At 37.5% G+C, this 14,837-nt stretch overlaps 1 protein-coding gene across 1 annotated transcript; it reads right to left on the reverse strand.

The window, feature by feature from the left end:
- Positions 1–4,722: 4,722 nt before the first annotated feature.
- Positions 4,723–7,965, reverse strand: ptmab (prothymosin alpha b). The gene is made up of 5 exons (XM_052133262.1): positions 7,799–7,965; positions 5,793–5,855; positions 5,625–5,703; positions 5,450–5,541; positions 4,723–5,347 (listed from the first exon to the last, which is right to left on the reverse strand). Exons 1-5 carry the CDS (start codon positions 7,841–7,843, stop codon positions 5,303–5,305), a joined length of 324 nt encoding a protein of 107 aa, XP_051989222.1. The 5' UTR covers positions 7,844–7,965; the 3' UTR covers positions 4,723–5,302.
- Between the last annotated feature and the right edge of the window lie 6,872 nt (positions 7,966–14,837).

Genomic DNA, 14,837 nt, shown 5'->3' on the forward strand with positions numbered 1-14,837 from the left:
TTTGGCGTAGTCGTTTCAACACGAAGGGTTCCAGAATAATATTCAATTTAGGAAACATCGGCAATTTAAATATCTGGTGACATAAAAATTCAAATTTACTTCAAATTTGTATACTATTTAAGGTAAAAATTTTAATTTTCTCTCTTAGCCCTGTTGTTACGGCGCCCTGCCCTGGTGATTCCATGCACTCTCAGTCCCGTGCTCTCTCTCCTGAGTACTAAGTGTCTCATACTTCAGCTCAGCATGGATCGTCATGCTTTGATTGCATCCCAGCTGTTCCGTATTAACTCTCGTCCCTAGACTATATCTGTCTCACCCCGTGTTTCATGTCTGAGCATTCTCTAGTTATTCTGTTTTACCGATCCCAGCCTGTTACTAACCATTCTGCCTGTCTGCAGCCTGCCTAGCGACCTGTGCCTGTTACTGGACTCTGATTCTCGCCGCCCGTCCTGAACTAAGCCTGTCTCACGCCTTCCTGCCGTCTGCTGCCCATCTCGAATGAAGCCTGACCTTGCCCCTGAGTTTGAGCATCACCCTGTGCTCCAGACTGGACCTTTACCGATTATCTGCCTTGTGTTTACCTTTTCTGAGACGCTTTATGTTTGCTTGAAGTCTGCCAATTAAATTGTTGCAAATGGATCTGCCCAACATGTCTGATTCTTCACACCTGTTAACAGCACTATGTCTGTCTATCTATCTATCTATCTATCTATCTATCTATCTATCTATCTATCTATCTATCTATCTATCTATCTATCTATCTATCTATCTATCTAAGATTTACACATTTCAGTGTCATAACACAAAAATGTTGTGACCTTTAGCTAATATTAATAAAACTTACATTTATTGAAGTTTTATTGATCTAATATTGTTAAAGATTGCTAAATATAATTTGATGAAATTTTGTTATGAAATGAAAATGTGTGTGTGTATATGTATGTATATATATATACTAAGGGTAGGGTGAATGTTCTACCTGTCAATCGGCTTTGAAGGGAAATAACTGTGCAAACGGACAATTTGAAAAGTGCATACATAACTTTTTCGTACCTGATATCAACATTTAGCCTATAAGAAGAACCCCCGTCTGAAGCTTAGTTAATACATCCCATAAAAATAACTGAGAATTTCTATAATGTTTGTGCTTGGATTAAATGCAAGTCTAATTTTGGTTGAAAGGGTGTGGCCATTTTTATATATTTTTTTGTGCTGTCTTCTTGCACTTTATTATCATACAGTATCAAACAGACGTACAATATTAGCATTCTATACCATTCATTTATGCTATTATGCACTATCGTAACACCCACTCCTCCTCGATTATGGCTTATAGCAGGCTTTTTCCTTGGGCAGACAGCAGCATATGGGAGGCGTTTAGCACAGTGAGCAATTCTTTCATTACTGGTTTCATGTCAGAATTTTTTTTATACAAATATTAGTTGGCATGAATACAGTTTACACCACCTGCTACTTCTGTACTCCCTTAATCCCATTCACCTTTACATTTATTAATAAGTCATGAAAACAAATGTATTACAAAATCATACAATTTATTCAATAAAAAAAATTATATATTATATAGAGTATATGAGATGAAACTCCCAATGTGGATTGCAATCTCTTACGCATCATCTTATGCCCTGCAACAATATCCTTCTGCGTATGGCATATGTAGTTTACAGTGAGTGGTAGCTCAAAACAATATTTACTTGAGCCAAATATGCAGAGCGGTACCAACTGTTATTCTGGCTAAAAGGATTAAGGCAGTAAAGAAGACGTGTGGGTTGGCCAATCGGATGAATGGGGTGTTGCAGTGCCACCCAAATATGCAATCATTGATTTTATTGTAGTGTTTTAGTACAATGAAAAATTCATTATAATTCAAATTTTCTGTTTCTTAAACATAAAATAAAAACTACTTGCAAAGGCAATATTTGTTACTAGTAGACACCCCTTTCCCAATCTCATTAATTACATTGCTACTAGTAAAATGTTAATTCTTGATATCAACAATTAAATTACAACTACCGTAGTCAAAATTGTAATATTGATATCTGAAAATTTTGGAGTGTAATTACTGATATATGAAAAGACTTTCTTACTAGTAACAATTACATTCTGACTAGTGAAAATTGAATTGTTGATTTCAACTATTCATATCCTGCTAATTAATAAAAGTAAATTCGTCTTGCAGCAGTATCAAAGATCATTGTGAAATTGAATTGGTGAAAATTCAATTACTGATATCAAGAATTATGGTTTTTACTAGTTGAACTTCCATTTTTGATATCTAGAATGTGATTTCTGCGAGTGATGACGTCATTTTTATATCAGTAATTCACGTTTTTACTAGTGGGAATGTAATTATTGATATCAACAATTGGCATTTCCACAATTGAAAACTGAATGGTTGATCTCAACATTTAAAATCATGCGAATGAATAAAAGCTAAAACAGCTTGCCATACCTCTTTCCAGTAGGAGGCAGAAGAGGACGGGCAGTTTTAGCAAGTCAAAACTTCTGAATGTATTTGTATGAGGTGCGTTTCACATTCTGTCGTCAGTTCTGCCGAGAAATGATGCAGACTGTCCGCCTCCGCACCGCTGTCCTGGAAATGGAACTCAGTAAACAGATCAGTTACCATTTGACGTCAACCTGGACGTGAAGTGGACTGTTTTTACCAGTGATTTTCAGACAACGTTAAAATCGTTTCTATTTACGTTTGATTATTTTTACCAGTAACACGTTGGGGCATCAACTGTAGGTCAGTCAAATGAAAACATTAAATGTGGACAGATTAAAACGGGATATCCATCGAATCGGGCTGTTTTATTACGTCTGCACCCGGTAAGACAACAGTACTGAATGTATAGTAACAATTCCTAATAAGATTCCATTTGATAACATTGGTAAACATGAACTAACAATTAACAATACTTTTATTAATGTTAATATCATCATATAGTCATACATTTTTTTTGTCAAAAGTTGTATTTGTTAACATTAGCTAATGCACTATGAACTAGCATGAACTATGAACAATAGTAGGCTACTTTTGTCAACTAAAATGAACAAAGATTAATAAATTATTTAAGACATATATTGTAAATTGTTTGTTTGTTTATGATATTCCTAATGCGTTAATGTTATTGAATGGAACCTTATTGTAAAATGCTACCAAATATATGATGTAATATTTAATGTGCCATCTTATTTTAATATTAGTAAATGTAACTTTAACAGTCTACATGTTGTTTTAGTAGAGCTAGAGATAAAAGCAGTTGTAATTCACCTCATATACAGTCTTATATGTGAACCACATATGTGAATGCTGTTTCATTTAATGCAATTTATACATATAATAATTTATTTCTTCTTCCACTTCATCCCTGATGGAAACAGCACCTTCTGAAAAGTGTCGCTCTCCATGTATGTTATTAGGTCTATCGCAAACTTTGAAATGTGACCAGTTAATTATCAAGTCAGACTACATTATTTTTTTTAGGTAACTGAATTTGGAGCCACATTTTGACATGCATTAACATGTAGTGTTGGATAGGTTGGTGTCATGCTTTTGTCACATACCAGCATTGGTGCTGATGCCTCACACTCAAGCTGCTGCATGCATATTGATATGCACTTCAGTGAAGTCTCCTCGACAGCTGCTATCCAGTCTAGACTGAGCAGCTCCACTTTTATCAAGATCAAAGCACATGCTTACACAGAGAAAACGGGGAAGTGTGTGTGTTTGTGGTAAGAAACAGAGAATTCAACATGAACAGAATTGCTGTTTTACTTATCTTACAGCATGATTTATTCTAAACTGGTAAAAGAGCTAAATTCTGGTTACCTTACAAAATCATAGAAGGCCTGATGACTTCTATCTTAGATGTCCTTTATTTAATGGCATTTTATAGCACACATGTGGCTGCTTGGTTTACTGATCTTCACACATGCCCATTCACTTGCTCAAGACCACAAGCATTCAGCCTCCACAAACCTGACCCTGACATATAAGCCTGAAATAGATGCCTGTTTAGACATGACATCAGCCAGTTTGTCAGCCAGAAAACACACACACATACTTACATTTAGTGCACGTCTGCAGAACTAAATGACATCTGCTGAAAAGTCTAGTGGGGAAATCACAATCAGCTGTGGAAGGTAGGCAAGGACACAGATGTAAAGTGTGTCTGTCCGTACGTGTTAGAAGCCTGCTTCAGTGCAGGGTCTTTTATTATCACACCTGAAGACCCCCCTTCAAGGCTTTAGATCTGCTGCAGGACATGCAGCAAAAACACCATCTTTGGCACTTACGCAACTCTACTCATACTCACCGCTATTAGTTTGACTGTTAGTTCTCACATTAAAGTTTACAAAGCTGCTTTTACTGAACCACATTTTATATACTAGATGTTTTTGGAACACTTTACAATCAGGTTTCATTCATTAACATTAGTTAGAATCTGGTAAGTGTTATTGCTTTCTGTATATGTTGGTTTAGAAACAGGGCCTTACTTTGTCAATGTATCGTGTTAAAGGAAATTGAGCAAGTTTCCTATTAACCGATTGAATGGATGGAAGCACATCAAATTACAATTGATTCGATGAATAATACAAGAGGTTAAAGTAGTTATAACTTTTCTCTCTCCTTTCATAATTCATCTAAACCAAGCTTGTTTTGGTGGCAAATGTATGAAACAAAGAATTGGGTATAACTCACAAAATAAAAGTTAAGTTTATTGCTGAACAACAAACTTCACACATACAACAAACAGGCCAAGGTAAAACAAATAATGTAGACAAAACAAATAGAAAGACACCACAGCTCCTTTTCTTTGGCCTAGCCCTCCCATTCAAAAACTAGTTTTATGGTACAACTAAAGATCATACATAAAATTTACTGGAATGCTCTGAGTTCAATGGCTGTTGATTTTATACACGTTGTCTTTTATGTCAAAATATTGAGACATGGTCAAACAAGTAAAATTTCATAAAGAAGCACCATTTTGGTCACAGGAGATCATATTCAAGTGGCTGATCTCTTCACAATATGTACAAAAATATAAAATGTAAATAAAAATACAAACAAATCCTTGTCTTGTATATTTCATTGTGAATGTGGGAAATCTGAGTTGTGGTCTGTCCTCTAGAAAATTTTGAATTGGGGTCAGTTGGTTGACATGGGTGACGAACTTGAAAATGACCATGTTTTATGCATTTGAGTCCTTTATGCCAGTCTCCAACAGTTGTGTTGAAACGGAGGCGGCGACATCTGCTCAGCAGTACGAAACAATCTTTAATCGTCATCGTCCGTCTTCTGCTTCTTGGGGTCAACATCATCCTGAACAGAAAATAGTTTAATAAAAAAAAAATCAAAATCACCTTAATAGAGAAAAGTTAAACAAATTGGAGTGATTATTTCTTCAGTTGTTCGTGACTATACCTCATCATCTTCGTCGTCGTCATCATCATCATCAGCAGCACGTTTTGTTCCTCCACCCAGCTCATCATCATCTTCATCCTCGTCCTCATCACCTGCACGAAAAAACCATTAGCCATGCCATAAAAATGTTTCCAAACACTTTTAGACAATTGTTTGTGAACATTGTTGCACCAACCCTCTCCTTCCTCTTCATCTTCCTCATCTACTTCATCCTCATCTTCATCAATTTCAGGCTCTCCATTCTCCTCATTCTCCTTTTCATAAAATTCAGAAAGTATTGCACCGTTACACTATATATTTTCCCAAAAATGTTGAGTAGACCAAACATTAGCTAAATATTTACCTTTCCGTTAGTTGCATCTTTTCCATTTTCCTTTTCCTCAAGGAGCTTCTTCTCCTTCAAGTCCTATAAATGAAAAAAAAAAAGAAAAAGAAATGTATAATGGCTTTAATAAACTAATTTGCTTAAATCAACACGATACCTGATGAATTGGCTGAAACATTTAACTGTCAGACTGGAGCCATCTTTTCATCCAATGGGCCGAGTCAATTAAGATTAGGATTGACGTGAGCAAAACGCCCCCTATGCGCATAAATGTAAATTGCATTTCGAATGACGCCCCTCTGACATTGACACCTCATTGGCTGAAGCAGAGATTTTTGCTGTCCATCAACGACTCCTAATCCCGCCTGTAACAGTGTTAGCGCGTTTGTAATATTACACATAATTATAATGCACCTTCTGTGGGTGCTGTAGATGGAATATTCGACAAGCAACCATATTTCGCTGTTTACACGCTTGTTTAAACCCAAAACGCGCAAGATTAATATACCAAACAAACGATTATTTAGAGCCATAGCATTGTAGGTCAGCAAGATGAAGACGAACTCTAATAAAAGGACAAAGGAAACGCACGCATGGCCTTCAGCATCCATTCCGAACACGCCAGAACACGATTGATTTCGGCACGCACACCATCACAGTCGTCACGTTAACCTGGATTTACGTCGCGCAGTCGCAGAATAGACAAGAAACTAGCAAAAAAAAAAAAAATTCTAACCCGAGATGTGTCAGAATATCTTTCACTCGTTTAATTAGCATGAAACCACTTTCTCTGCAAATAAAGCCATACCAAACGCATTTAAAGAACCCGTATCCTTGTAAATATTTTCATTAATTCGTTTATATAATCTTCAGCCCTTAAGCCGTTTATAAACCACATCAACTAGGACCGCCCCCTTACATTTTCACCGACGTCTCTGGCTGCAAACTAGTAAACCAACAAGCCCACGTTGCAGTCACACATGGAAAAATATAAAGTAGTCCGAATATCACAACCGACACAATCTTGACAAAATTTTAGTTATTTGGGTGTGCATTTACATAGAAGACTGCACGTCATCGCCCAAACAGAGTTCATATAGCCTATCGAACGTCAACCCCGTTCGAATATCACGTACATCATTTCTTCACCATTGGCTCACCAAAATTACTTTTAAAAATGGTCTCATTTGAGTTCGAAATATGATGCACTGCGGCGCCAATCGGAGTTCCGCGTATCGCGGCATCAACCAATACCGGACCTGAGCTTAGTTAAACCCGACATTCGAAATTCAGTCAACGAACATGATTTTTACATTTCGCGAAATGTTCAGTCAAATAACATGTTTAGTTCTGGTTTAATTTTCTAACGACTGAGGTTCAGAAAAACCGGCAAACTTTCAGCTCCGGAGCCACCGACCGATCAACCCACTCTCGATCCCGCCGTAACGTCCGTAAGTCACAAACTAAGCGGTAAGGAATAAACAGGCTTACAATAAACGAGTGCTCGAAGTATTTAAGAAGTTTTAGGAAAGGAACGGGTGCTGGAAAACAACAAGCTTCAAAGAAAACACTATAAATTTGTGTTACCTAAACATGTTGAAGACCTGGTAAACGGAATCCAAAAGAATCGCACGTTTAAGCACTCTAAACGATTTATCACGATAAACAGCCGTTAAAGTCCTCAGCGCACATCGCCGCTGTTCAAAGAAGAACCGACACGCTTGTATAAACAAAGAACCCGCGCGCGCAGACTGTTACATTCCGGACAATGAGAAACTGCGCTTGAACGTGCTTTCAGCCCGCACGCGCTACAATGTATCAATTTAAACATCTTGTTACGATGGATCAAGGTCCTTAGAGACCAGTTATCGCATACTTCACTCCCATTTGTCACGATTCTCTCCGGCTAATATACATCATAAATATGTAATTTGCGTTCGCATTAAATTTAAACTAGAAGACAAATTAAAATCATTTTCTTTTTCAATGTGAATTTCGTTTTTATGGAGGTATTCCTTTCTTACCTTTGCGGAGATTTCTGTTGCGGAATCAACCTTCGTATCTGCCATAATTTATATTGTGTTTAGCAATTCAATTTGGAAACGGAGGCAAATGCGAGAATAATCCGCCTGTGTCCTCCTACAATCACTATTGTAATGAAGCTTTCTTTTGCCGACGGCATGCAAGGAAGGAGGCTTTAATATAGAATTGTGGGCGGGGTTTCAGAGGCGGTCGGTTCTACATGATTGGCCAGCGAGCTCCGAGGAGGTGTGTCTTTAAGGCAATAGAGTGGAACAATGGAAAATATTTCTAAACGTAAAAGGACACACCCCCAGACGGTATTTCAACAGCACTGACAGAGAAGACACACCTCCAACCTCCGTTCTTTTTTTTTTTTTGCAACAGACGTATCTGTACAACATTTTATCAGCAAATACGTCGATACAGCCAAACTCCAAACATATGAAGTCATGGCACTATTATGAAATTCATGAAATTAATTTGTTGACAAATATCGAGACTCTTGGCGTCTGTTTATGAACTGCTTAGACTTGCTGACTCCCCTAAACACGTTATGCACAATTTTACAGAGAGTTTAGATGCCAAAGTGTGCAAGGCACTGGCACATGAAAGATTTTCGGCGATAGGGCGGTATTTGGGAAACTGTGTTTTCATGCCAGACGCAGCCCCTCCCCTTTCCGTGAATTTCGCACTAAACTTAGCACTGCGAGTAAACGCCAAAACAGCTCTTTTCCAACACTTTCTTCCCTCTGACTAATTAGATAGATATCACGTACACAAACAAGCCAAACGCTTCTTCAGTAATATTCTTTCAGTTGCATTATCCCTTTCAGAAAGTAAGACATGTTTAGTTGCTAATCTGATATTTATTAAACAACCATACGAGTAAAACACGACCCAACCACGGGCGTTGCTTATCAAATTTGTTTTATGGAAATACCATTTTAAGCGACTCGTGAAGTTGGGCTCGGAATTAAACCGATTTAACTTTTATTTTATTTTAAAATCCAACACGCGTTTTGGGAATCATTATTCGGCATGTGCAGCATTTAAACAAAGCAGAAGCCATAACCTCTCCGGCGAACATAAAGGGAGGGGTATTTCAGATTCTTCATCATAACCTACATTCAAATTATACTTTGATGATGAGGCTTCTTGCAGTCGGGCGCATATGATTGGATGCTCGTGCAGTCAAAACCTACGTTTGACGCTTTGCACTAAATGATTGGATGCCAGAGATGCCAATCAAAGGAATGCCCCACAGTTTGCGTGAAAGCATGGAAAATGGATTTCTTAGGATCCCTGACATGGATGGCCGTGTAAGAGCAGATACAAAGTGTATGACTTTCTTTCTTCTGCAGAAGATAAATGAAGATTTTTAGAAGAATATCTCAGCTCTGTACAATGCTAGTAAATGGTGGCCAGAAGTTTGAATTTTTAAAAAGCACATAAATGCAGTATAAAAGTAATATATATGACTCAAGTGGTTAAATCTATATCTTAAGAAGTGATATGATAAGTGTGGCTGAGAAACAGATCAATATTTAAGTCCTTTTTTTACAATAAATTCTCCTCCCTGCCCAGTAGGTGACGATATGCACAAAGAATGTGAATCGACAAAAGAATAATGTGAAAGTGGAGATTTATTGTAAAAAAGTCATTAAATATTGATTTGTTTCTCACCCACACCTATCATATCGCTTCTGAAGACATGGATTTAACCACTTGAGTCATATGGATTACTTTTATGCTGCCTTTATGTGCCTTTTGGAGTTTCAAAGTTCTGGCCTCTGAGATGTTCTTCTAAAAAAATAGTTGTTTGTGTTCAGCAGAAGAAAGAAAGTCATACAGATCTGGGATGGCATGAGGGTGAGTAAATGAGGGAATTTAAATGTCGGGTGAATTATCCCTATAATCTATTAGTGCTGGACTGCTTTCATAATCAATTAAATTCTATCTATTGTTAATTCTTATAAAAGCCTCATCTGTTATCAATAAAAAACTCTATAATATACTCTTATATTAAAGTCTATGCTATAGGGAACCAACGTACCTAAATACAATTATAATATACTGAGGTACAGACAAAACCCTTCTCATCCCTCATACCTATAATGCTCCTCCTTAATTCTGGCACCTGGACATGGGCATGGCAAAACAGCCCAGTCACATTGTGCATTAGGCCAAATATCCTGCTGCTCCAGCTGATCTCCCCTGGGGCACAGTATATGTTGCTGTACAGGGTAAGAGACACAGAGAAACACTTCCTTATGAGTAGGCAGTGAAGACTGTGTATGTATGGACCTGTCAGGGAGATGTGGAGGAGGAAAACACTGCTGTAAAAGAAGTAACTCAGATAAATGCTTCTCTCTCACTGGGGTACGGACAGGTGTAGTCTTCTGGCAAAGGCAGATAATTGCTTGTGCAAGACATGCAGGAAGATTCTTATGTCCAGGGTTCTCTGGTCTTAAGAACACAACCCAACTACCAATGTGCATTCCTTTGCTATGAGGTTCTTCACTGTAAAAATAATATATGGTCCTTGTCCAAATGGCTGATTATTTCCATTTGTCTATTTGTTTTTCTTCTTATTAAAATAATGTGTTCCCTCTAGTGCATGGGAACAACAAATTATAACAGCTATTGACATGTAGTCACCCTTTTGGTGATGGCAGTATTAATATTCTGTGTCATTTATTCCATCGCTGAGGGGGGGCTCACCTCTTGGGAGACCTCTTTGAAAGTAATTTAATCTTTGCTTTCTGATGGGGGGTCAGAATAGAACTTCCTCTGAAGGAATGTTTTGGAACAGGGATGCCGTTTCCGCAAGGAGAAAGTGCTCATTTGAAAGTAATAATACTGGCCTGGTGTATTTTTAGCACAATGAGTGCAAGGGAGGGAGTGCACACTGGTGATCCCTCACAGAGAATTACACATATACTGTAATGATTCTCTTAAAGGCACAAAATACTTCCTAAGAGAAGACATATAAATCTTGCATGTAATTTCACTAGTATAGCCTCAGATGATGATTATAATACCATGTTAGGCATATTAACCCTAAAATGCATATGTGAGTATAAAATGACACAACCATTTACTTTCTGACTATAATTTTGCCTTTTTATCTGATGTTTCAAGATGTCTTTGACCATGTGAACTCACTTTTTAACATATAGTTGAATATGTTTTACAATTATAAGTTTACTATGGTATTCATTGCACTTATACGCTGCTAATACACTTGTAATACATTGATTGATTTTATTTTCCATCTTCTATGCTATTAAATATGTTAAATCAAAGTGTTAATATGTTAAATACAATGTTTACATTTATATTTATGTGTCGTGCAAGTATATCGGCATTCAGCTGTTGCATTTATCTTAAGTGCATGGCATTACTCCCATTACAGGGACAGGCCCTATTGAGAGGCTAGATGCCTAGTACATGGCAAGGGCATAATTGTAATAGCTCATTGACCAGATCTTAGTATGTATTAAATTTTTTCAGGATACGCCTTACCACTCCCCAAAACAGTATAGCTAGAGTAATGAAGCGGTAAAGGGTAAAACAGCAATATGAGTACATATGGTAGTCATTTTAAAAGTTTATGATTTTATTTTTGGGGGGTGGGGATGGGGGGTTTGTTGCTAAAAACATTTTATCTTATTCCATTTTACTTCCTTGTATGTATTTGTGTTTGTAGGGTTTTTGAGACATTTCATATCTTACCACCAAAACATGCAAATTGTTATACAGTCTTTTTTATACAGATACCCAAAAGTACTACTTAATTTTCAATGTGTGTGAAACTCTTCAGAATTGAATTAAATAAATATCAACCCTTTTAAAATGCAAATTAGGAATACAATTATCATTACAGTTAATTTTCCTTGAAATAAATAATTAATTTAATAAAGAATAAGCATGTAGATTCCACCTCTTTTTTGACCCACTTATGCATTTAATGGTGGTAAAATAACATGTGCATTTCAGGCTTAATGTACTGTAACATAATACATATTCCAAGTCACATGATCTTGAAGGTTTAGAATATTTAATAAGGAAATCTCCTTTTAAATAAAGACTTGTTTGTTATGTAAACCTGTGGAGGTGGCGGGGTGTGTTATACTGATTTATCTGAGGATGCCAGCTGTTTTGATCGTATATCTGACTGCACACATGATCCATGTCTAAGAAAGGCCAATCAAGTTTGAGTCACATGAACCATTAGACAAATATAAACATATACAATCCAGAGTGATTCTGGAGTTCAATGTTTCAGACTAAGCAAGGTGAAACCCAATTCTTCCTGTCCTCCCCACAAGAGTGTTAAGTCATAAATTAGGCATGGTGCCCTTGGTGAAATGATCGATAACAGGAGAGGGGGAAAGAGGAGAGAAAGGATGTGAGAGATATATACAGACCTCTACAAAATGCATGCCAGTTTTATATAAAACATTGAAGGTTAACATCTGAATCTAAACCATCAACAGACCATCTAAGAGTGTCTTAGAAGAATGGTCAGACTGGGAAACCACAGCCATGTCACTCACTGCTTATAATTTCTAATTTAGCCGGCTGATGAAAACAGTGACCTCACATTACCCCAACTCAAAATGCTTGAATGACGGCAGTGCTGTCTCTTAGTGGAAATTCTTGACTGTCATAACTAGCCAGAATGATTTCCAAACTACTGGAACATTCAAATGGCAATTATTGTCATCTCGATACTTTCTCTTTATGCAGTTCATGCTAGGATTAATAGAAAAATATGTACGCACATGTACAATTTATATAACTAAACAGCTCTAGAGGTGCAGACAGCACCCTCAGGAATACGATTCTTTCTGATCCTCTACATAATTTGTTAACAGCTGCAATATGTTTTGGACCATGCCCAGGCAACATTTCAAGCTTAAATCTATGCCATTACCAGGGGCTATATTCAGGATACACCCATGGACCTCAAAGTAATAAAATAATTTGGTAACACAGTAAAAAGAGTTAAACGGATTTGAGAATCAACTAGATTTGACATTTCACATGCTCCAGACACCTCTGAATTCTCATGGTTGTTAATGTTACAGTCGGGGAAGAAAAAACTATATCATACACAATAGATTCAGGAAGCTTTCCCATCCTTTTTTCAAAAACACCTTTGTTCTTTTTGACAGTAAAATTAACTTGATGTAATAGCAGCAATCGATATGTCTCAAATTTAAGACTTCAGGCAGACCTTTTTGTACATAAAGCCGCATTTGAGCAACTGGTTTTTTTCAAGTCACTTTAGTATCATGTAAATTTACATTGTTCTATTTCTTCATTCATCTACTTTATAACTATATCTATTTCTAACTTTTAACTATATCTAGTGTCACAAAACTTTTGCTTATATATATATATATATATATATATATATATATATATATATATATATATATATATATATATATAAAATTACACTACTGGATTGCTTTCTTAACGCTTATGCACTGTTACGGTCACCCCCGACCCCCTCCCCAATTTGGAATGGCCAATTCCCACTACTTATGGGGCTTTTCCACTGCACGGTACAACTTGACTCAACTTGACTCTGCTCACTTTTTTGGGTTTTTCACTGTGGATAGTACCTGGTACCTGATACTTTTTTTAGTACCACCTCGGTCGAGCTTCCAAGCGAGCCGAGCCGATACTAAATGTGACGTAAAAATCCTGCAGATCACTGATTGGTCAGGGAGAATCATCACTACCAGCGGCACTGGATTTCTGACACGCGACATCAACCCGCTAGTTTTAAAGTTAGCAACAGCAATAGCAGCATAATTTGTTCACGCGACTTTCGAATCGTGAAAAACAAAATGGTTGTGCACAAAACCTGCTGCACCTCGTGTCAATAAACGAGGTGCAGAAGGTCCACTCGTTCGCAATGAGCGAAACAAAAATGTCTCTCAGGAAGTGTCTCAGCTGTTGGCCGCATACAGCTACCACCGGACCTACAAACAGTAGGGAAAAGTAAAAAAGTGACTACAAAACCATCAAGGAAAAGACCAAATGGACACTATCTAAACCGGCGAGCAATGGGAGGGAGAGTGCCCTGGACTGGCGTTGATCCACGATGAAGGATGGTATGTTTTGTTAGGTTAACTCTATACTCTGCTTGAAAGCTTCACTTTATTAATTTAGTTGACCAGCTACTGGAAGCTTGCTTCTATAACAACCAGGCCAATTTAACTGTTACACTTGTGTAAAATCACCATGCAACAACTGCTTTATGCAGCACAATGAGCTAGTAGCTAACAGCTTGCGGTCATGTTTAAGACGATGTCACGGCAGTAGAAGTGGCTTATAATCCCACCCACGTTGAGGGGCACTAAACTGCAGTGGAAAAGGATAGCCGGGGAGTGTTGTAACACTGGGTTAGTTGTAACACTGTCAGTTTGACCAATCAGAAAAGAGCTGCGGTGATGTCATCAATATCATTGACTCCCATTTCCTTTTTGAGCTCATATGAGAAGTGGCATGTCTCTGATAGCAACACTGTGAATTTTAAAACCAAAAAAAATATTTTCAGGTATGAAAGATAATTTTTAATTCTATTGTAGATGTAATGTTGCAAATTACATCACCTAAAGTAGCCGTTTCTCTAGTTTAATTTAATGCTTTGCATTCATAACTTCAAACCAGTGGAAAAGGAAGTTCAGAAAAGTAAAGCAAGTAGAGTTGAGGCGAGTCGAACCATAACGTGCAGTGGAACAGTGCCATTACTAGGTCCTTGTGGTGGCACTGTTGCTCACCTCAATCTGGGTGGTGGAGGACAAGTCTCAGTTGCTCATCTTATCCCGTGGCTCATTATGCCTGACACCGCAGAGACTCACAGCATATTTAGGCTCATGCTTTATCCGCGATCCACACACAATTTATCACGCACAATTGAGACTGGGCACCACTAATCGTGACCACATAGAGGTTACCCCATGTGACTCTACCCTCCCTAGCAACCAGGCCAATTTGGTTGCTTAGGAGACCTGGCTGGAT

Source organism: Xyrauchen texanus, chromosome 9 (genome assembly GCF_025860055.1).
Source record: "Xyrauchen texanus isolate HMW12.3.18 chromosome 9, RBS_HiC_50CHRs, whole genome shotgun sequence".
In the NCBI taxonomy this organism is placed as follows: Eukaryota; Metazoa; Chordata; class Actinopteri; order Cypriniformes; family Catostomidae; genus Xyrauchen; species Xyrauchen texanus.

What these genes read in the sequence shown, in the direction of transcription:
- ptmab (XM_052133262.1), bottom strand. Translation starts at nt 7,843, where the DNA reads ATGGCAGATACGAAGGTTGATTCCGCAACAGAAATCTCCGCAAAG. An exon ending in CAACAGAAATCTCCGCAAAG is followed by an intron (nt 5,856 to 7,798) that starts GTAAGAAAGGAA and finishes TTTCATTTATAG; the next exon opens with GACTTGAAGGAGAAGAAGCT. An exon ending in ACGACGACGAAGATGATGAG is followed by an intron (nt 5,348 to 5,449) that starts GTATAGTCACGA and finishes TTTTCTGTTCAG; the next exon opens with GATGATGTTGACCCCAAGAA.